The sequence below is a fragment of the Microtus oregoni genome, unplaced genomic scaffold, assembly GCF_018167655.1.
Source record: "Microtus oregoni isolate MIOR12 unplaced genomic scaffold, Mior012 000023F_ref0000262, whole genome shotgun sequence".
In the NCBI taxonomy this organism is placed as follows: Eukaryota; Metazoa; Chordata; class Mammalia; order Rodentia; family Cricetidae; genus Microtus; species Microtus oregoni.
This window is the reverse complement of record NW_024543082.1, coordinates 25,670,326-25,692,844: the sequence shown is the minus strand read 5'-3', so window position 1 is coordinate 25,692,844 and position 22,519 is coordinate 25,670,326. Positions and strand designations below refer to the sequence as shown.

At 43.4% G+C, this 22,519-nt stretch overlaps 1 protein-coding gene across 1 annotated transcript; it reads left to right on the top strand.

Moving 5' to 3' along the window:
• Nucleotides 1-5,329: 5,329 nt before the first annotated feature.
• Nucleotides 5,330-21,226, top strand: Lrrc58 (leucine rich repeat containing 58). The gene is made up of 4 exons (XM_041673408.1): nucleotides 5,330-5,976; nucleotides 16,414-16,542; nucleotides 17,685-17,962; nucleotides 19,743-21,226. The coding sequence occupies exons 1-4, from the start codon at nucleotides 5,492-5,494 to the stop codon at nucleotides 19,949-19,951; spliced, it is 1,101 nt and encodes a 366-aa protein (XP_041529342.1). The 5' UTR covers nucleotides 5,330-5,491; the 3' UTR covers nucleotides 19,952-21,226.
• The last annotated feature ends 1,293 nt before the right edge of the window (nucleotides 21,227-22,519 follow it).

Genomic DNA, 22,519 nt, shown 5'->3' with positions numbered 1-22,519 from the left:
TGGTATTGAATGAGATAGTCCCTTATATTCTTGGGCATCTAAGTACTTAGTCTCCAGTTGGTGACATTACTTGGGTAGGTTTAGGTATGGTTTTGTTGAAGGCAGTATGTCACTGGGGATGGATGTTGTGTTCATCTAAGTTCTTCTATTACCAATAAAGACCCGGAGTCAGATAGTGGGGTAAAAAACCTGCTATATTGAAGAGGCAGCAGGGGAGCGACCAGCTGACCTTCTCTCGACACTTGCAGATCTAAGGCAGTGCAAAATCTCCAAGTGTCTCCCTACTCCTTCCTGTGTATCTTCTCTATCCACATCCTTGTCTTTTCTATGACTAATTCTGGTCAGCTAATCACTGGCTCCGCCCCCTGATTCGAGGAACTTTATTAACACAGTCTCGGGGTATCACAGTGTGATCAAATATCCCACAACAGGTGGGTTTTGAGACTTCAAAAGCCAAGCATCCTTTCCAGTGTGCTGTGGTTTCTTTCCTTCTTTGGAGTTCTGAGACTTGAGTTCTCAGCTGCGGCTGCTCACCACCTGCTACCTCTGCTCCTCCAACATGGACTATTATCCCTCTGCAGCTGGAACCAAATCAATTGTTTTCTATATGTTGTTTTGGTCATGGTGTTTTTTCACAGTAATAGAAAAGTAACTAAGCCAGGCAGTGATTAAAGGCTTTAAAAAAATTATGACGACTATAATTAAGTTCTGCTGTGTTGGCACCCAGCTCCACCATATCTTGTAGCTTGGAAAATTAACTAATTCTCCCATATCTTGATTTTATTGTATGTAAAATAGAGATAATACTATCTACAGTTTGGAGATAGGCTTAGCAAAATATTGATACAAAGCCCATAGGACGGTATCTGGCACACTAGAGCTTCCAGCAAAATACAATTATATGCACAATATCATGAAGAAATCCATTATTTTTGTATACTTACTAAAAATAACAATTATAAAATAAAAAGAATTACTAAAGCCTACCTTTAATTTTGCCTCAGGTAGGGAGTTATTGTTCTGAGGGTTTTTTTTTTTTATGTGTTTGTTGAGACAGGGTCACTATGTAGCCCTGATTGATCTAGAACTCAGTATGTAGACAAGGCTGTCCCCCAAATCACAGAGAGCCACCTGCCTCTGCCGCCTGAGTGCAGGGACTAAAGTCATGTTCCACCATACCTGACCCCAAGTTACTGATTTTTTTTCTAAAGACTTGAACTAGAGTGATAGGAAGATAAAAGAACTTTAACCCATCCATACCCTTGGATAAGCCAAAGTGAAAAGATTCTGCCATGGAAATAATTTAAAACCTGGTAAACCAATCTGAGCATTTGTTCTTCATCTGCTAGGCAACAATAACCCTAGACATCAGCAAGTCTTTGCACATAGGTTTCACAACTGGGAAAAATTATTGGCACTCTATGTGTCTTTCTAGTCTGCTTCCATAATTTCCCTCTGGGTTGCTTGGGTTCTTCTGCCAGAGACTAAGAACTGCACACAGACACAGGTGCACACTTGTGGTTCTCTTCACTTGGGCAGTGTTGTACAAATGGTAGGTTTCCAGTCTACAGACTGGCCTGTCTTGCTCAGCACCCACCAGGCCCGTGACCCTGAAGTACAGTCACACAGCAAAAGCCCAGCACCTCGAATTTTGTTTTCACCTAAGTGGTCCACTCTGGCTGTGTGTTCGACGCCCACAAAATCTCCAACCTCAACAAATGCCCTTTAACTCTAATAATCACAATATGTTTTCAAATACCACAGTGGGTAGATGTCTTTTGAAATCCTGTCTACTCACTATTTGAACAATCTTATCATTCTGAAGAAGGAAAAAGAAAGCGCACTAGACTAAGTTCAATGAGTCAGTGTGTCGTAATTTAAAGGTCATGGACTTTGGAGCCACACAAACGTGATGCTAAATTTCTACAGTGCCTGTCACCATCTATGTCATACGAGACATTTACTCTTCTCAGTTTAGGGTTCCTCCCCTTTAAAGTGGGGCCAAAAGCTCCTTTAAATAAATTACATCAAATTATAAGTTGTTTAAAATGTAATTTATCTGATGTGGAAAATCAAACGAAATATCAAGTTCTTGATAAATGTGGGTGCTTAATTAATGTTAGCCCTCTTTCAACTAAAAATATTTATAAATATACTGCTACTCAAAAGCTTAGTCACTGTGGAGATTGGGGACAAATTCACTACTGAAGACACTCCTCTTAGGGCTCTTTCAATCTAACCGAATCACTAAATAAAATAAAATAAAATAAAAATCAACCCGGTAAGTCAGACACACGACACACTAGTCCAATCAGTGAAAATCATCTGAAAGAAATTACACCCGGAGGCTGGAGCGATGGTTCAGCAGTTTAGAGCACTGTCTGTTCTTCCAGAGGACCCAGGTTCAATCCCCAGCACCCATATGGCAGCTCACAACTGTCTGTGACTCCAGTTCCAGGGCTTCTGACACACTCACACAGACATACATGCAGGCAAATAGATAAATAAAAATAAATAAATAAATAAATAAATAACTTTTGAACACAAAATAAAAGTAAATTTAAAAAAAGTACACCTGGCCGGGTGGTGGTGGCGCACGCCTTTAATCCCAGCACTCGGGAGGCAGAGGCAGGCAGATCTCTGTGAGTTCCAGGAGAGCCAGGGCTACTACACAGAGAAAACAAAACAAACAAAACCAAAAAACCTACACATACAAAACAAACAAAAACAAAAAAAACTCCACAGAGTAGAACAGAGATCATCATGTAAAGGGGAGCACACCAGACTCAGAAGGACAAATGTCCCATGGTTTTTCACATACATGAATCTATAGTTTAGAATCAAAATCTCTCCATAGGTAGATTAGATACATATATAGATAGATGTGTTTGCGTGTGTACATTTGAGTGTGTGTGTGTGTGTGTGTGTGTGTGTAAGGATTAGAAGGGTTTGTTCTGAAGGGGAGGGAAGAAGAAGAAGACAATTGTATACCCTCCTGCAGAACATGAAAGCAGAGGGGATAGTTTGCAGGGAAGAAAGGGTTGGGGGAGGGGGCAAGGGAAGGAGATGGTGAATGGAAGGAGCAAATACAATGATATACGTGTATGAAAAGGTCATGAAGAAACCCACTACTTAGTACGCTGGCATTAAAAGAAATCATACTTGCAATGATGGGGAGCTGAACGTAGGGGACTGCACAAAAGGGAAAAGAAAGAGCTTTCCTGTGTGGGGCCTATTCTAACTGAAGAGATACCTCTTTACACTGATACGGTTTTCTTGTTAGAGCTTTCCTGTGTGGGGCCTATTCTAACTGAAGAGATACCTGTTTACACTGATAGAGTTTTCTTGTTAGAGCTTTCCTGTGTGGGGCCTATTCTAACTGAAGAAGATACCTCTTTACACTGATACAGTTTTCTCATTAGAGCTTCAAAAACAATACCGTGTTCAGCTTTTAGAAGATAGTTTCTGTCCATGTTTACATCTATCCTAAATTCAACGAATAGATACTAAGAGTTCAAATCTTTATTAAAATAGGTCACACCTCAGTTCTGCAAGCAGTATACTTAAAATCTTGCTAAAGCTCCATTTTCTACCCTCTTTTATTCACTTTTTATTTTATTTTATTTTTTTAAAAATTAGTTTATGTCCTACTTGAAACTTTCCACGTAGCTTCATTTTCTACTATTGAGGTCATCTTTGCTCTGATACCTGATGTGTAATCTTCACTCTTTTTCTGAATCACATTTTTTATATTACACTATTTTTTAATCAAGGATAGACGTTTTTAAAGCATGAAGTTGTGTTACTGTCGGTGATTACAGTAGAACTACTTCTAGAATGTTAGTTTGATCTGAAATAAGGCCCACTTTAAAAAAAGAAACTTTCAGATCAGATACCTGCAAGACACTTGCAGATTTTGTTTTTGTTTTTCCAGACAGGATTTCTCTGTGTAGCCCTGACTGTCTTGGAACTCACTCTGTACATCAGGCTGGCCTCTACCTCTGAGACCGGCCTGCCTATGCTTCTGCCTCACTATGCCTGAGACAGTCTTTGTTTTTTTTTTTTAATTTCACCCATAGGTTGAAGCCTGTCATCTACATGACTGACGACACAGGGTTTTTTGTGTTTTTAGGAAGAAAGCAATCCAATGCCATCTGTTGTACACATAACCATGTAGCTCAATAAGAAAACACCAAGTATTTTTCTCATTTCCATTAATGACTTTAAAATTACAAAGTGCAATTTCAGAAAAGATTGAAATTGGGATAAGAATGAAAATACACGAACAGGAATTACTAAATTAGAGCCTGAGTCAAGAGTTTCCCAACTAAACTCTGGCTGTCACTTGCAGTGGACTCCGAGTGCTTTCTCAAACTGAGCTCAGTGGAAACTAGCTGAAACCAAGGAACCTCCTCAAGCCAACTCCCAAATTCATTCCCTTCCACGAGGACAGATCAAAGCCCACACGATCTGTAGTTGAAGTGGACAAAGTTCTCATTCGACACACATTCCTTTTCTTTGATAGCTTATAGGAACTTTATTTTCCTTCCACCTTTTTTTCCTTTTGCTTAGTTGTCTGCAGAGGAGCTCAGGACCACTCAATCGTAGCTCCAACTCACTCAGTGGCCTGAACCGTGGGAGCTGCGACCTCTGTGGCTTTTTACAACGCTGCTTTAAAGGGCAAAAGAAAAAAATCTTGGAGGGAAAGTCGGGAAGGTCCTTAAGCATGTTTTCCGGATGGGGCAATTGCAAACGAGTTAAATCTGATTTGGGCCTTAGCTTCGAAGAGGGCTTTGTTCTACACCACGTCACCCTGGCTGGCCTGGGGCTCGCTTCCTAGGACAGGCTGGCCTCAAACTCCAGATCCCTGCCTCTATATTCCAGTCCCGGGACTAGAGGCGTTCTCCCGCAGGCCTGTTCCCCCGCAGACTAGAAATTCTCGGGGTCAGTTCCCATCATGGCTGCGCTCTCCAGATCCACAGATTTGGGGGCCTGGCCTCGAGTGAGAACAAAGAGGGCGGCGCCCCGTGACGCGTAGGCCCTCGGGCGGGCTCTTCAGCCCCGGAGCTGTTTACTCGGGGCCAAGGCCGCGGGCCGCTGGGCTATAAAGGGCGCGCGGCGGGACTCAGAGCGCCACAGGCTTCCGCTCGCCCAGCAGCGCGCCGCCCTTAGAGCCACGCGAGGCGGAGCTCGCCCCGGCGGCCAGGACGGCTCTCCCGGCAGCTTCCTGCGAGCCCAGGCCCCGGCTCGCTCCCGTCGGCCGCCGCGCCGCGCGCCACGTGAGCCGGAGCCCGCCCCCGAGCGGCGCGCGCACCCGGCGCAGGGCGTCGCGTGACTCGGGCGGGCGCGCGGGGTGTGCGCGGCGCGCGGGGTGAGCGGCGGGCCGCCCCGGGCCGCGCCACTTCCGACGCCGCGCTCGGCGTGAGGTTCCGGGGCGCGCCGCTGGGCCGCGGCGGCGGCGGCGGCGGCGGCGGCCTGGGCTTCGGGCGGGATGGAGGAGGCCGCGATCGGGGATGCCGAACTCAACTGGTCCCGCCTTAACGTGTCGGCCGAGGCCCTGGAGTCGGAGCTGGAGGCGCGCGCCGAGGAGCGGCGGGGCTCGCGGGAGGCGCTGCTGCGGCTGCTGCTGCCTTACACCCGGCTGACGTCGCTGCCGCGGTCGCTGGGCGGCGGCTTCCCGCACCTCCAGCTCCTGGACGTGAGCGGCAACGCGCTCACGGCGCTGGGGCCCGAGTTGCTGACGCTGAGCGGCCTGCGCACGCTGCTGGCCAGGAACAACCGGCTCGGCGGCCCGGGCTCGCTGCCCAAGGGCCTGGCCCGCTCGCCGCTCTGCCGCAGCCTCCAGGTTCTCAACCTCAGCGGCAACTGCTTCCAGGAGGTGCCCCCCTCGCTGCTGGAGCTGCGGGCGCTGCAGACCCTCAGCCTGGGCGGCAACCAGCTGCAGAGCATCCCCGCCGAGATCGAGAACTTGCAGAGGTGAGAGGCGGCGGGACAGGGTGGGGATGGGGTGGAGAGCAGGGCGGTGGCCCGAGCTCCGTGGCACTGAGTTGGAGGCGAGGACTGCCTGGCCATCGCCAGTGGGAGCATACAGATGAGGTTGAGTGGGTCATGGCGTTTGGATCGGGTTTGGCCTGCACAGATCTTCGAGGCAGTTTAGCCGCAGGCTTCCCCCACTCCCCCCAACGATGGACTCTAGAACTCGCTCTGTAGACCAGGCTGGCCGGGAACTCACGGAGATGCGCTAGTCTCCGCCTCCCAAGTTCTGGGATTAAAGGCGTGCGCCCCGAAATCCGGCTTTGCCTTATTTCTTGAGTCTAGAGAAGCAGCCAAATGGGCACCCATTAACGGAGGGCAAGCTTTCCATGACTTGCCATGCCCTTGCATCAAAGTGCGTGCCCTTTAACGTGGCGTAGGAGGTGCTCTGGCCTACTCCCTTGTTTTCCATTCTGTTTCCAGATTCCTCTTCTCTTTAGCGTAACTGGAAATACTGTTGTGGAGTTAGTGAGCATCTGCATTTCCCATCGTGTTGGAAAGGGAGCTTGACACTCGCTAAATGTGGATTGGATTGGGTGGATACAAAGCCTCTTTCGGGGAACTTATTCCCACTTCAAAATCGTATTTTAGGAGTTTCTTCCGTTATTCCTTTCTTTCTTTTCCTTTTCCTTTTCTTTCAGGTTATTGAGACAGTTTCACTGTGTAGCCCTCCCTGTCCTGGAACTCACTCTATAGACCAGGCTGGCCTCGAACTCGGAGAGTTCAGGCCCGTGCCTGAAATTAAAGGCATGCCCCACCACCGCCCATCTTGTGACTCCCTTCTTTACTGTTCCCCGGACAATTACAGCCAAACTACTTTGTCTCTGTCTCACTCATTAAACCATTGCGTTTATCTTATTGACTATAATTTCTTCCTTACAGGAGTTGTCTACCTCACCTAAGTAGCTTATTCAGTAATGTAGAATTTAATGGGACGAGGAGGTACAGGAAAAGGGGACTGAAAGTTCCCTAGGGTGCCCTGCAGGGAAGTTGGAAGTAAAACAGCAGCAATGAACTATCTTCCATTTGTTAAATATTTTCAGCTCCTTCACTGGATGAGCCAAGGTAAAAGAATGTGGAGCAGGAAAGAACCTTTGAATTAACAGGGAAAACATTGACCTGGGAATAAAAATCAACATCTCAGCCTTAGGCGGGCCACTCAACGTGTCCTATTTGCAAAATGAGGCATCTGGACACCGTGTCCCTTAATTTGCTCCTTGATAGATGTTTACAGAGTACTTAGTGTGTCCAATGTTTTCTTAGGTTCTGGGGAGACATGAGCATGCCCTGCCCGCATGGATCTAACAGATATATTAGCAAAGGGTAGTGACGCTAATGCATCATAGACTTCCTTATTAAATTACAGAGCTTAGAAGTCAGTCCTGGAGCAAGTGCCGTTTGAGTCAGGCTTTTGAAGGAAGGAGCCATGAAGGTCACTCCAGTAGAGAAGAGTGGCTGTGAAAGCCCCGGCACGAGGAGGAGGAGAACGGCCAAACTGCTGAAAGATGGGCATTGTACTAGACAGTGGAGGACAGAAACTGGGGCCACTCGGGCTGGACCACAGCTTGAAGACTGCTATAGAGCGTGGCTTCCTTTCCGAGTGCACACGTGTCTTGTTCCTGTGACGTGGGAGACAGGGAACTTTGAGGCTGCTTAAGAGGCTGCTGCAGTAAAATAGAAATGATGGTAGTCTACAATACGCTACGTGCTTGGGAAAGAGAGGATGTGGGACAGTTAAGGAGAGATTTTGTTAGTTTGACAGGCTTTGGTTCCCTTTAATTCTGATATGTAATTCAACCTTTTCAATTCCAGCATATTAAGAGGAGCCCAGGGAGAGTATTATCTCCACATTGAAAAGGAAGTAGGCAGAATACATGTATGGAAAGCATAAAACTATGCAGTGCCATGTACCCCATCTTAGGGCTCTAACATTCTCTAAGATGAGGTGAGGAACAAAGGCTCAGAGAAGAGAAATCTCAAGATCACAAACCCATTAAGTAGTAGAACTGGGTTTGACTTCTGAGGTCTTGTGCTCAGGGTGGACCAAACCCATGAATTTTCCACAGTGGGTGGATAGGGCTTGGACCTGAGTCCCTAGGCTTCTGTTGTGCTGGCTTGAGTGATCCAGAGAACCGCTTCAGGTCATTTACACCTGGTTGACCTGATTTTCCGGCCTGATACCTGCTACTGAAGGTTGTTAGTCTTTAATCTCTTGACTTGATAAATTGTGGGACTTTTTGCATCATGATTTTTGTTGTCAGTCCTGTGCTTTATTTCTCTACTGATAGGAATCAGCAAAGGTTAGATAATAAATTCTAGTTGGATGTAGGCCAGAAGGGTCATACAGAATTGTATTCCTAGATTTGGCCATGACCTAGTTCATTTCCTTCTTTTCACGGATGAGGAAGCTGAGATTTCATGTGAATGAGTTGCTTGGAGCCAAATCATGACCACAATGAGAGCTCAGGTGGTTCAGTTCTCAGACTGTTAACTATTTTGAAACTGGAAAAAGGGGAGGTTGGTGGTGTCACAGTCGCTTGGAGCCTATGTAGCTCCTAAACACTGTGTCCTTCCAGAGTCTGTGTAACTGCTCTTTGTTGTGAACCTGGCCTGCGCTGCACTGCTCTGCACCTCTCCACCCTTCTGGTGCTGAGGGTGGACCACGTGACCTTCCATCTCGGCAAGAGCCACTTCTTTTTTTTTTTTTAAATGTTTGTCTTTTTTTTTTAATATTTATTTACTTATTATATATACAATATTCTGACTGTGTGTATGTCTGCAGGCCAGAAGAGGGCACCAGACCTCATTCCAGATGGTTGTGAGCCACCATGTGGTTGCTGGGAATTGAACTCAGGACCTTTGGAAGAGCAGGCAATGCTCTCAACCACTGAGCCATCTCTCCAGCCCCCAAGAGCCACTTCTTGAGCCAATCTAATATTTTGGCATATGAAGAAGATTCTGTCCTTTTACAGAACAGTTAAGAGCAATTTTTAAAAGAGCATATGACCAACAGAATTTTCCCCTTCTCTACCTGTTACTGTTCCAGGAAGGGTAACAAATCTTGGTTTCGTGTGCATTGGCCTGTCCAGGTTTTCCTGTGTGTGTTAGATGTAGCTTCATTCTGCTTGTTGATTTTTCCCTTAGTGGCAAAAATCTGAATTAAAAAGAAATGCTAGGGCTGGGTGGTGGTGGCAGCGCACGCCTTTAATCCCAGCAGAGGCAGGCGGATCTCTGTGAGTTTGAGGCCAGCCTGGTCTGCAAGAGCAAGTTCAAGGACAGGCCTCAAAGCTACACAGAAACCCCTGTCTCAAAAAAAAAAATCTAAAAGATGACTTTCAGACAAATAACAAACAAATGGGTACTGGAAGTTTTGTTTATTTTTATGACTGGCTTCATTCCCCCCAGTAAATCAGGCCATCGTATAAATATACATTCTGTTCATTAAAATACAGGTTCTTCAGCAAATAAGTGTAAGTTTTCAGCTTTGTGTAGGCAGGCTTGTTTTTGTTTACAGTGCTGAAAGGTAGGAGTGGTTCACAGTTTCTTCTAATGAATTTAGGTTTTATTCCTCAGTTCAGAAACTAATTGAAGAAGGGCTTAAATTTATTTCTCACTGAGCAGCAAACTGAGTAAATGGGTTGTGTGACTCTGGATGCTATTTGGAGACTGAATCTGAGCCAAATGAGTTTCATGGGTCCTTTTCTCATCTTTTTAAAAAAAGCAGTGTCTTTTTTTAGTGACTGTCTATTGGTGTCTGTTTAGTGTGGTCTAGGAGGATTGTGACGAGACAAGAGATGGCAATCCCTGGAGTGTTTAAAGCTGTTGGAGCTATCCTAGGAATGACTAGCCCCAACAAGATAAGTAGAAAAATGTGCTAAAATTTAAATAAAACAGTGTGCCTGTTTAAAACCTTGCATTGAATTTGTGTTGATTTCCTTTAATTTCATACTATTTTGAGGGTAGTCACCCCCCATGCCACCGCCAACTGGCATGCTCTCGCGCACGTGCGCTTCCGCCCTCCCTCCCTCCTACTCTACCTCCCTCCCCACCCAACTTCAAGTTCTCTTTTTGTTTTTCTTTTAAACCCACCAAGGTCATGGTTCCTATTACCCTGCTACTCTTGGCCTGTTGTGGTGGTTGGTGGGTTGAGTTTGTGCAGGTCTTTTGCATGCTGTCACAATTGCTGTGAGTTAGTGTGTGCAACAGTCCTTGTGTCTAGAAAATACTGCTTCCTTGAAGTTATAGAAGAGGCCTTAAGTCCAATCAGAAAGTGGTTGGTTTGCTGCTGTAACGTCATTGCCACTTCTGCACCAGTGGCATCTCTGCCTGGCCAGTTCCTGTAGCCTGAAGGGTTCACAGCTGGCTGAGAATTGATGATTACTTTCCTCTGGTATTGAACATAACTCCTAGCTAACCAGGAGAGGTGAAGCTGCCAGGGCAGTACCAGTTGGATTTCTCCATGGTTTATGATTCACATATGTATGTCTTCAGCAATGTGTCTAACCATCAAGAGCTGGAGGATAGCCAAAAGCAGTGACAAGAGCCTGTGATATTTAGGGTCTCCAGGACCCCATTGACCACAACTCAGAAAAGAAGTCAACTATTCCTACTATGTTATAGTTGGGGTATTCTGCTGGCTAGTTTTATGTCAGCTTGATACAAGCTACAATCATTTGGGAAGAGGGAATCTCAGTTGAGAAAATGCCCCTGCCAGACTGGCCTGTGCTTCATTTTCTCAACTGATGACTGGTGTGGGAGGATCCAGCTCACTGGTGGTCCGGGGTGCTAGCTACTAAGAAAGCAGGCGGAACTGGGTTTTCTGCTGTTTCTACTAACTTGTAGCATTGTTTTAATAAATGTTATAATAGCTGCCTACTAAACAGAAAGAAAGAAGCCAGGTTGTATAGCACACACCTTTAATCCCCAGCACTCAGGAGGCAGAGGCAGGCAGATCTCTTGAGTTCAAGGCCAGCCTGGTCTACAGAGCTAGTTCCAAGACAGCCAGTACTACACAGAGAAACCCTGTCTTGAAAAACCCAAAGAAAAGAAAGAAAGAAAGAAAGCAGGCAGAGCCAGCCATCAGGAACAAATTCAGGATTGGTATATTAATATTAAAAAGAAAAGAAAAACTCATTCCATTAGTTTGGTGATGAATTATTTTCCTGTTTTCTGCATATGTCAACACTGGAAGAATGGGTTACCCCAGTTCTGATGGAATAGGTCAAGGCTGACAGATGTTTTATTTTATGTGCATTAGTATTTTCTCTGCATGTATGACTTTGTGAGGATGTCAGGTCCCCTGGAACTAGAGTTACAGATGGTTGTGAGCTGTCATGTGGGTGCTGGGAAGAGCAGCCAGTTCACTTAACTGCTGAGCCATCTCTTCAGCCCCAGTGTGTTTTAAACACTCTGATTTGCTTTAAATTCAGCAGTTGTCTTTCTGACTACAGAAAAGGATGTTTAGAACAGATGTTTGCTTAGAAGTTTAATTCTCATAAATCCTTGAAACATTTCAAGTCCCTAGAGCTTTGGGAATTATTTGAGTTTGAAAGTGAGAAGTAATTCTGACAGTGTAAGTTTAATATTCTGATCATGACATGATTAGTGATATCTATGAGTTGCACAAGAGGATTTATGAGTGCATCATTTCAAAATCATAGGCTATATTTCAGAATTTCAGATCTTTCTCTGGCAAAGTCAGAACAGCCACCGGCAGATGGCATCTAGTCCGTGTGATCATTCTCTAGCCTCCATGCAGAGCTTGTGTGATAACAGTCACCAGAGCCCGCTACCTCCTAATGACACCCCTTAAGGACTAGTTTCCACTGGAAAGAGCATTCAGTTCATAGCGCTGACCTAAGTAAAGAGTACGTGTTTATCCTCGCTCTGGAGCATGCTACCATTTCACTGTTGAATTCTTTATTAAAAACTTCCAGCTTTGGTAAACTTTTCTCCCTACTAGTGTTCTTATTAAAATAATTCCTCTTGCAGGATAGTTTTGTTGTGTGAATTCCAAAAACTGTTGTTTTGTTGGTGTTGTGCTGCTCTGTCTTATTTCGAGACATCTCATTGTGTAGCCCTGGCCGGCCTGGAACTCCTCCATGTTGTGCTCTGAGAGTCTGAGCATTAACTTATTAACCCAGACTTGGTAGGATCAAAACAGCCTGCCTAGGATTTTGTTTTTCATTAGTATTTAGATATTTACTGGTAGAAAAGATGAGCTTTAGAACCAGAGTGTGTCTTTGTCTAGGTGGTCAGGTGGTTTGTATTGTTTTTGCTACAGAGTAATCTTAGAAAGGAAAACTATAAACACACAGAGTGCCTGTCTGCTTTATCTTTCTAAGTGTTAACATTTGTCTAGAGAGAATCGCAAGTTTGAAAAGCTTTACATAATGGGAACTAGAAAAGAGTATACCATTGATAGAGTTAAAACAAAAGACAGCTTCAGATTCAGGCTGACTGTTAGAATCACCCCAGAGCAAGGGAAGGCAAGCTTATAAAAGGCAGGTGGAATTTAATAGATGGGAGCGATTGATTTTGCCTGAGAATGTATCTGATGGGTGGCCATAAATGGGGAAATTTCTCAGTGAAATAGTAAGGGAAGTTTTGAAATGAACATTTATGGAAACACAATTAGAATTCTCTTTTTTTTTGTTTGGTTTTTGGTTTTTCGAGACAGGGTTTCTCTGTAGCTTTGGTGCCCGTCCCGGAACTAGCTTTTGTAGACCAGGCTGGCCTCGAACTCCCAGAGATCCGCCTGCCTCTGCCTCCCCAGTGCTGGGATTAAAGGCATGTGCCACCACCTCCCGGCCACAATTAGAATTCTTAGAAAAACATGCAGCTGCCTCCCACATCTGTTCATGATTTTATTTACTAGCTTTCAGGTACTCAAAATCAACTGTGACCCAGAAACATTACATGCAGAATTCTAGAAATAAGCATTTCATCACTTTTAAGTTGCAGTCCATTCTGAGAATCATGATGAAATCTTGAGTTGCTCCATCCAAAACCTGAATGGGCCTTTGAAGGTGCTACCCAGTCCCTGGTTCCCACCTTGCTCTCTGCTCCTTGGTCCCCCTCATCTTCCTTAGTACTCTATAGGCCTGCCTGCCTGCCTGTTAATCACTTAGTAGCTACCTTGGTGATTGTTTTTGCTTAACTGGAGCAGAATTCCTAACAAGAGTAACTTGAGGACAGAACTGGCTCACAGTTTCAGACAGTGTCAGCCTTGTGGTTGAGAAGCGTGGGAAGCAGCTCAGTTCATGATGGAATGTGTGGCAGAGGTTGGCTCTTACATGGTAGATGGCAAGAACTGGGGAAGGAGAGGTCTGCCACTAGTGACCCACTTGTGCCAGCGAGGCCCCACCTTGACTAGCACCTCCAGCTGGGAACCAGGCATTCACAATAGGAACACGTAGGAGCCACTGTGGATGACCGTAGAGCTGCTAAAGAGAAAAGGAACAAGTTAGTAACAGTGACTGGTGAGATAATGAGGCCAGTTGTGGAAGGAAATTGAAGGACATCTACCAGCAAAATAGAAGTAGCATTTATGACCCAGAACAGTGGGGGAAGTGAATGAAAGAAAGGAACTGTGCCAGTAAGAAGGCAGAACTGAGATAGGTTGTTGTAGAACCTGCACCCTAGCACCAGCAATCAGGTTGTTCCCTGTTTGTGCGTGAAAGGTCCTTAAAAACACTTAGTAAGTTAGAAGTGAAAAGACATTTCTTCTCATCGGAATTGCACTGTGTTCCAGCCACACACACTCACCCAACTAATTGTGATTCTTCTAAACTGTGAGTGAAGTGACGCAGCTAGCTTTCATTTAAACCCCATGCACCAAAGGGTTGAGAGATGACTCTGTTAAGAGCTGTCTTGGAAAGGGTTGGAGTTAGGTTCCACCACTAAGATTGGTGCCTCAGAACTGCCTGTAACTCCAGCTCTAGGGGATCCAATGACGTCCGACTTCTCTGAGCACCACACACATATGCATGTATGTAAATAATCACAGAAAATTAAGTATTAAAACCCACTCATCATACCTAGGATAATATTCAAAATTCTTGTGAGGCTTTGTGATTGGCCTTCCCAGGCTGCCTGTTGACACTACCTCATTTCCACTGCAGTCTGATCTCCCCACACCAGCTGTGCTACATACAGCTTTGCATTGCAGCTGTCACTTCCCTCTGGAGCTCATAGTCCGCTCACTCAGCTCTGCTCACATCGCAAAATCTCCCATTACTTTCTGGTTGACCCCTTTCTCCTGTAAGTGCTGTGTGCCCTAAGAGACGTGCTTCTTCAACAGCTCAAGTGACTGACTGAAATGATGCCTAGCACGTGGTAGGTGTTCATTACTTGTTGACTGGATATTTTGTGTGCTTTATAATTCTATGCCATTTAATAAGCAGCAAATAACTGGCCCTAATTCTTAGGCCAGGAAGGAGTAGAATTGAATGAAGTAAATGCTGACAGCAACAACAAAAGCTGGAAGCATTATTCATAGTCAAGGGAAGTAGATTTCAAAGCAAAATGGATTTAAAGAAACAGAAATACTTGATATGAATTAAGTAATACTCCAACAGGAAGTTTTAGGAGTCAGAAACTTGATATGCCTGCAGTGTAGCTTTTTGTATATTGGAAGCAAAAAATGGCAGACCTCTCAAGGGATTGCGGTGGTTATGTAGGAGACTAACATCCAGTGAGAAGGCAGATGACAAACTAGAGCTTCTGAATTGCTCCTTTTAAAAAGTCACTAAGAATTCTTGTAATACGTATAAAACAGACAAAAGGAGGTCACAAAGGAACAAGGCTATGCAGAACACATTTAACAGCAATGCTCTCGGCAAACTAATGGAAATGTCTAACCCATGGGAAAATGGTATGAACAGGAAATGCTCTGAATGCAAATGGCCAGAACACAGAAAGACCATACTAAATTTCACAAATTAGTAAACTGCAGCTCTATAGGTGGAAAGTTCAGAATGGTACCTTTCTTACACCATCGAATTATCTTAAGAAAACTAGAGTGTCAGCAGTATGGTTTGAGGTGGAGCTGGGATCACCAGAGAAGGCTGATGAGCAGGTGGCTCTGGGAGCTCTGGGTAGAGCAATTGAGGAGGACACTCACATTCACTCTAGCTTCCACTCACATGCACATTTGCACACACATGTACAAAAAGTGAAATGCCCTCCAGATAATTCCTGTTTTGGATAACAGTGTGGTAGCCTGATTTTTCCCACTATAAAGCTGTTGTTTTGATGTTTTACTTGAAAGTGTTTGAAAGAATGATAGTTCTGAGCAGAAAACCAAAACCAAAAGTAATAGTGGGCAACTTCCAAATGCATTATAAGTGTATGTTCTGTCTATTTTTGAATATTGTAAGAGCTGACTACCACCTCCCTGCAAAAAAAAAAAAAAATCCCTTTGGAGCCTTTCAGCAGTCATAAGAAAATGGAGTCATATTTTGTTACAATAAATGCACCCTACCTCTAAGATGTTATTTTGTTAAGTAAACAGCCTTACCTAAAACTTGAACTTCATAGTAATGATTGGTTTTACATAATTTATTCAGGTTGCCTCTGAAGAATGTACTTACTTTATTAAGAACAAAGGAAAAAACTTTTATGTAGAAACTTTGTTTATGGTTTTCTGCCCTTTTCCAGGAGTGGGCAGGGCTATTGGTTTCCCTGTTGTCTATTAGTAAATGCATCCAACACAAGCATGCCAGCTTGGAATCTTGTGATGCTGTAATCTGGCATCTCCAGCCTTGTTTGGGTTCAGTAAAAATTCTCTTTAGTTAACAAATGTGCCTGTTGAGTCTTTAAAGCCCCCTCCTCTACCTGGAAATCTCTTTTTCTCTGTCTGTGGGCTAAGTTCAGAGCCCAGCTGGGTTCACAGTACTCTGGGAAGCTTTTCCAATGAGAGCTGCAGTGACCCTTCCTGTTCTCTTTCAGTGCCCTGAACTGTTCCTTTTGTTTTGGTGGTTTAATCATATGTGTCTTGTCTAACAAGATAAGGTATCAACTCCCTGGGGATTTCATTCTCTCTCTGGAGACTGCCTTGTACAGTGTTTCTCAACCTATGGGTGGTGACCCTTTTGTGGTCAAATGACCCTATCACAGGGATAACTAACCTAAGACCAGTTTCATTATATCAGATACTTACATTATGATTCTTAACAGTAGCAAAATACAGTTATGAGTGAAACTGATTTATGGTTGGGGTCACCAGAACACGAGGAACTGTATTAAGGGGCTGCAGCATTGAGAACCACTGGCTAGTTTATAGCAAATCCTGAGTAAGATTGTGGTGAATGTGTCTGTTACAGTGGAGGCGATGAAATATCTTGTGTTTATTTACTTTTTTACAATTTGCTTTTGCAGTTTAGAATGCTTATACCTTGGAGGAAACTTCATTAAAGAAATCCCACCAGAATTAGCAAATCTTCCTTCTCTGAATTACTTGGTGTTATGTGACAACAAAATCCAGAGTGTGCCTCCTCAGCTCTCACAGTGAGTAGTCTCAGCTTCTAGACACAGGCAGCTGTGGTTGGGACCACTGTCAGAACGCTCTCGTGCCTTATGTATGGGAAAGAATGAAGAGTGTGCCAGTAATCAGAACTAGGGAGGCCGAGACAGGAGTGTCTTAAGACCAGCTTGATTCATAAAGAAAAGGAAAAGAAATAAGTAGTCAAAAAAAGTTTGTTTTAAGCTGAGTAATTTTTAATAAGTGTTCTGGTTTATTACCCAAGTTATTTGCTCAGCTTGCTGTGTTTGTGTGTGTGTGAGTACATGTATGTGTGCAGGTAGGTACAGGTATGCATGCTCATGTGGATGGGGTCTTTCATTGGCCTGGAGTTCATCAGTTGGTCTAGACTTGTTGGCCAGAAGGCCCCAGGGAGTTACTTGTGGGATTACAAGTATGCACCACACCTGACATTTTTTACTGGCATTTTCACATTGATGCTGCGGATTGAACTTGGATCCTTGTGCAAGTCAGAGACTTTACTGACTGACCCAACCTCTCAGCTTTCTTCTTGTTTGTGTTTTTTAAAAGATATATCTATATCTAGATATACCTAGATACAGATATCTATTTATCTACCTCTATATCCATATCTATAGATATATAGAGGGGGAGAGAGAGAGAAAAATATTTGGTATAGCTTTCCTTGGGTCTTGTGGAACTTGGCAGTTTGTATTTGATGTTAAGCACTCCTGTCCTGGTATGGCTTTATAATGAAAAGGATCATTATTCATAGCATACCTGAAATCATTTTCGGGTGTGTAAGTGATAAATAAAATATGCCCTTCAATGTCTTTAAATCTATCATTTTGTGTGTGTGTGTGTGTGTGTGTGTGTGTGTGTTTAAGTTAGGACTTCAGAATAGTTTGTAAATGTTTTGAGTACTCTTAAGATCCCAGAGGGAAAGTCTTTGGTAGCATTTGTGAAGCTGTATTTTGAGCTGTTTTAGACACTTTAATTCTTTTCCTTTATTGGCCTCAATCCTAATTGTTCATTCATATGGAAAGCTCAGACCCTGAATATACACACATAGACGTGGTTATGTATGTATAGAAATGTATGTTAACGTAGCTTTCTAGGCTGTTGCGCTCATCCGCTGCCCTTGGCTTGTGTATTGTGTTCACTCTAGGTTGCATTCCCTTCGTTCCCTGAGTCTTCACAATAACTTGCTGACATACCTGCCTCGTGAGATCCTCAACCTTATTCATCTGGAAGAGTTGAGTTTGCGAGGAAATCCATTGGTTGTCCGTTTTGTTAGGGATTTAACATATGACCCTCCAACTCTTCTGGAATTAGCTGCAAGGACCATTAAGATCCGAAGTGTTTCTTACACTCCCTATGATCTTCCTGGGAATCTCCTTAGATACTTGGGTTCAGCCAGCAATTGCCCAAACCCAAAATGTGGTGGTAAGTGAGTCTGGTGTTAGCCTTTTTCACTCATTTAGCCATTTGTAAAAATTGATTCAGCGTTGATTTAATTAGCTAAAATGTCTTCACACAAAGGCATTTACCCCCTGTGCCTCCTTCCTTAGAAATTATTTTCACACTAGTTTTCTTTCAAACACAAGGAAAATACCCAGGATGTCTTCCTGCTTTGGAACATGGTGTTGAAAGTAAGATGATCAGATGAAAGGAAACACAGAGAAGTGTAAATGGTTCTAATTCCTTAAAATAGTTTGAAAATGTTTGGCTATCTTCCATGCGAGTCCGTTTTTAGTGAGTATGGAAAGGTGCTGGCATGGGGACAGGTGTAAATACCGAGAGAGTGTGGCACAGCCTTGTCAGAGCCAGGTGAGATTTTTCCCAGGAAGGGTCATCTGAACATGAGAGGTGATAGAGGAAAACAAAAGTTAAATTTCTCCAAGATTGTTGCAAGACAAAAAGGCTGGGTTTAAAAAGAAAAGCATTCTCTGAGCTGGTTTGGCCAACTCCCCTCAGAAGCAAGGTTTGCTGTCTTCCTCTGTGGACCTCTGTCTGTCCTGAAGTAGCTTTGGCAGAGGCAGGAACTGTTGAAACTGGGTGTGAAGATTTGTAAGAGGCAGCATTCACACCATTGCTTCCTGTGAAATCCAGTGTGCCAGAATCTGCCCTTTTGGGAATGGCCCTCTAAAAAGAAAAGAACTCTTCTCTTTGCCGGGTTTTTATTGACTTCTTTAGTATTCTAAAGAGTAGTTTATCTTAGGAATGCCTTAAAAATTACAAGTTTAAATTTTCAGATAACATCAATAAATAAGTAAAATAAAATCAATCATGCTTTCCTATCCCCACCACCCCAGGTTCCTTAATGAATTATAAGTTAAAAATTATCTCATTTATGAGACATTTTCTCTGTATGGTTTGAAAGCTTAGAGATGAAAACTAGAGATAACCTAGTTATGAGGCTTTATTATAAACCTATTGAATGTATCTACTTTCTCAGTTGTTCAGAGTAGTAAACCATAAAGGGTTATAGGGGAGCCAGATTGGCACGTGCTTTTATTCCCACACTCAGAAGGCACAGGCAAGGAGCTCTGTCAGTTGGAGGCCATCCTGAGAGTTCCAGGCCAGCTGGGTTACCTAGTAAAACGGTGAGCGAGGGAGTCTTGTCAGTGGGGAGTTCTCCTTTGATTAGACCACATTACTTTGTTTTGGCCCATTGTGGGATAGAGAATAGTAGGGAAACTCAGACTTGAAGTTGAGATTTTTCTTCAGAGAGACAGTGGGCACAAATCTCCATAGTTTGGTTATACTGCAGGCATAGGGGTGGCCTTGGTGTGTGTAAAGTATTCCTAAAGGACCAGCTAGAGTCTGGGACATGGTGACCTTGCTTTCCTCTCAACTCTGGCTGTAGCTCTACTTCACTGAAGGGTCATAGTTCAGGAGCACTGAAGAGCCAAGTAAGGGAAGTACCAATTTTAATCTACCAAAGTATATTTGATTTTGCATATACTAAATGAAATCATTAGCTTTGTAACCCAGAGATTTAGAGCCAGCATAAATGTAGAATGGCCTTGTTTCTGTCAGTTTTGCTCTCCCAGTGATTGTGCACATGTGTAATCCTAGACCCTTGGGACGGGTGGAGGCAGGAGGATCCGGAATTCAACTTTTTTCAGAATGGTGGTGGTGGTGTTTTTTGTTTTTTGGTTTTTTTTTATAGAAAAAAAACTGCGTCTTTGCTTTTACTGATTTATATTCTTCTTCTCTCTAGGAGTCTATTTTGACTGCTGTGTCAGACAAATTAAGTTTGTGGACTTCTGTGGGAAGTACCGCCTCCCCCTGATGCACTATTTGTGTTCTCCAGAATGCTCTTCCCCCTGCAGCTCTGCCTCGCACAGCTCCACGTCCCAGAGTGAGTCTGACTCAGAAGATGAGGCCAGTGTTGCGGCGCACAGGATGCAGAAGGTCCTTCTTGGTTGAGCAGCAGTGGGTGTTGATAATGCTAAAACACTAAGCAAAGATGATTCAAAAAGAAAATGAAGCTTGAAGTTGATTGGAAGCCTTAGTGTTTTCATCTTGACTGTCCATGTAAGAGTTGCAGTGATCTATCTGTTTAGAAAGAGTCCAGTTCCTTGCCTAGGTTCTTTGGGTGTAATTTATTCTGCATGGCAGTTCAGAATTCATCAGCTGGTTGGTCACAATTTTTACTAAGTCTTTGATCAAACACTAGAGAATGGTACACTCTGAGGAGCAGTCACAATCAGCCTGGAGTGGTGTTACCTGGGGCCATTGGGTTGACTAAGATGTCAGTCATCACAATTGTGCTTCCAGAGTTGTCCTGATCTGTGCTGAACACTAGGCTGTAAATAGAATGAGCGTCATCCGTTCTTGAGCCTTTCTGACCAACCAATTGGTACTGTGAGAACTATCCCTTTTAAATGGAATTTAAACTTCAGCTCTTGTTTTGTGTGATTGTTACTAAATATATGCAGTCTAGTTGTGATGTGTTACAGTGCCTTAATCATAGCGAGGGTATGGAAGCTTATTCTAGAAATGATTTCAGAAAAGCCTGCAACCTGACACTCTGCAGAACACTTGGAAATGTGCTTTAACAGGCTAGGTAAAGAACTATGTAGATAATACCCGAGCCCTACAGGCCTGGAACTCTATGTAGAATGGGCTGGCCAGGAACTCAGAGATCCACCTGCCTCTACCTCCTGTTGCCGGCATTAAAGGTGCGTGCCACCACCTGCCTCCATGACCATCTTAACTTCATTTTGCTAATTGCAATGATCTCTTGTAAGCATGGCTTTTACACTTATGGGAGTGATCAATCTATTTGCCAAAAGATAGAATAATCTATAATAATATTTCCCAACAGGAAAATCTAGATGGCAAGTGATCTAAGAAAAACTGCTTTATAATCGTGGACTAAATCAAGAAAAGTTGGCCATGGTTGTGCATACCTCCAAACCAGCACTAGGAGGTAGAGGCAGAAGATGAGTTCAGAGTTAGCCTGGGCGCCATTGTGAGGTTGAGGCCAGCCTGGGATAGATACATGAAAACTTGTCTCAAAGTGGGGGTGGGTTAGGGTGGGGGTGGATTTTAACCATCAAGGGGACTGGCTCGTTTGTTGGGGTTTTCTGTCCTGCCCGGTACCCCCAGCTGTTTAGTCCCAGAGAAAAATCACACATAAATCTCTAAGTTATAAAGCTGATTGGCCCATTAGCTCTAGCCTCTCACTGGCTAACTCTCTCACCTTGATTAACCCATTTTTTTGATCTATGTTAGCCATGTGGCTCAGTATCTTTTTCAGTGAGACAGATCACATCCTGCTGCTTCGGTGATCTGGGCAGGAGTGGGAGGAATCAACTTCCTCCTTCCCAGAATTCTCCTGTTCTCATTATATCATTTCTACTTCCTGTCTGGTTTTCCCACCTATACTTTCTGCCTGGCCAATCAGCGTTTATTTAAAACATGATTGACAGAATACAGACAATTCTCCCACACCAAAATGTGTCTCCTTTGCTTTTATTAAAAACTAAACCAAAAATTCCTCCCCATTTGAAAGAAAAACTACAACTAGATTAATATAACATGACTATTCGAAGATAGTCAGAAGTGGAGCTCATTTTGTTCATCTCATAGAACTGTTGAGCACTGAGAAAGAAATATCAATAAAACAGGACAGAAAACGCTAAAATGTTGTATCCTTAAAGTGTAGGAGAAAAGTAGCAACGCAAATTATTGTCATTGGAAATTAACAGATTTGCTAGCTAGTTGATTATGCAATAAAAACTAATGTTAAAACTTTAAGTTGGAATTAGGAAACACTGACTCTCAATACTGATGATCGAATAAGCAGCCTGTATGTAGTAGCATGAAGACTGGTTGGTAAGCGCTAACAGTAGGTTCAGATCACATTAGGGTGCCGGTGATCTTGAAGAGTGCTTTGTTAGAAGCCAGCTGTATGCCGACAATATTTGCATGGTAGGTTTCTTGTATATATTGCTTTTATTTTAGTAGATTATATTTGTAGATTATAGGGTAATTCAGGGTTTGTGTGTGTTTGTGTTACGTCATGAAACACGAGAGTTTCGTGGCTGCAGTTGTGAAACGCTGCTATAGTGAGTCCCCTTACCTTTTCCTCAAAATAGTGTAGTAAGATAATTTTTTATTTAGGAATTTTCTTCCTGTGTTTATAGAAGTGATGTTTGTACTGCTAGCATAGTTAATTGTACAATAGAAGTTATAGTCTTTGTACTTCCCAAGTATGCAGCTGTAAGCTGCAGACTGCTGGATTAGGACAGGCAGTGACACTTGGGCAGTACCCAAGTGTCAAACTTGTAAATGCTTTGTAACTAGATGACTTTACTTAAACAACATAGAATATTTTCATGGAAAATGTTCAGATGATGGGACCCTATTCTTCTGGTTTAAATACTTCTAGTTTTTTTTATTGATAATCCTCTAGTACTAAGTGATAGCTTGAGTAGCCTTTTAGGAATTACTTGTAAATAGCCTTGTAAATAGAGCATCTAATGCTAC

What these genes read in the sequence shown, in the direction of transcription:
- Lrrc58 (XM_041673408.1), top strand. Translation starts at nt 5,492, where the DNA reads ATGGAGGAGGCCGCGATCGGGGATGCCGAACTCAACTGGTCCCGCCTT. An exon ending in GAGATCGAGAACTTGCAGAG is followed by an intron (nt 5,977 to 16,413) that starts GTGAGAGGCGGC and finishes TTGCTTTTGCAG; the next exon opens with TTTAGAATGCTTATACCTTG. An exon ending in CCCAAACCCAAAATGTGGTG is followed by an intron (nt 17,963 to 19,742) that starts GTAAGTGAGTCT and finishes TCTTCTCTCTAG; the next exon opens with GAGTCTATTTTGACTGCTGT.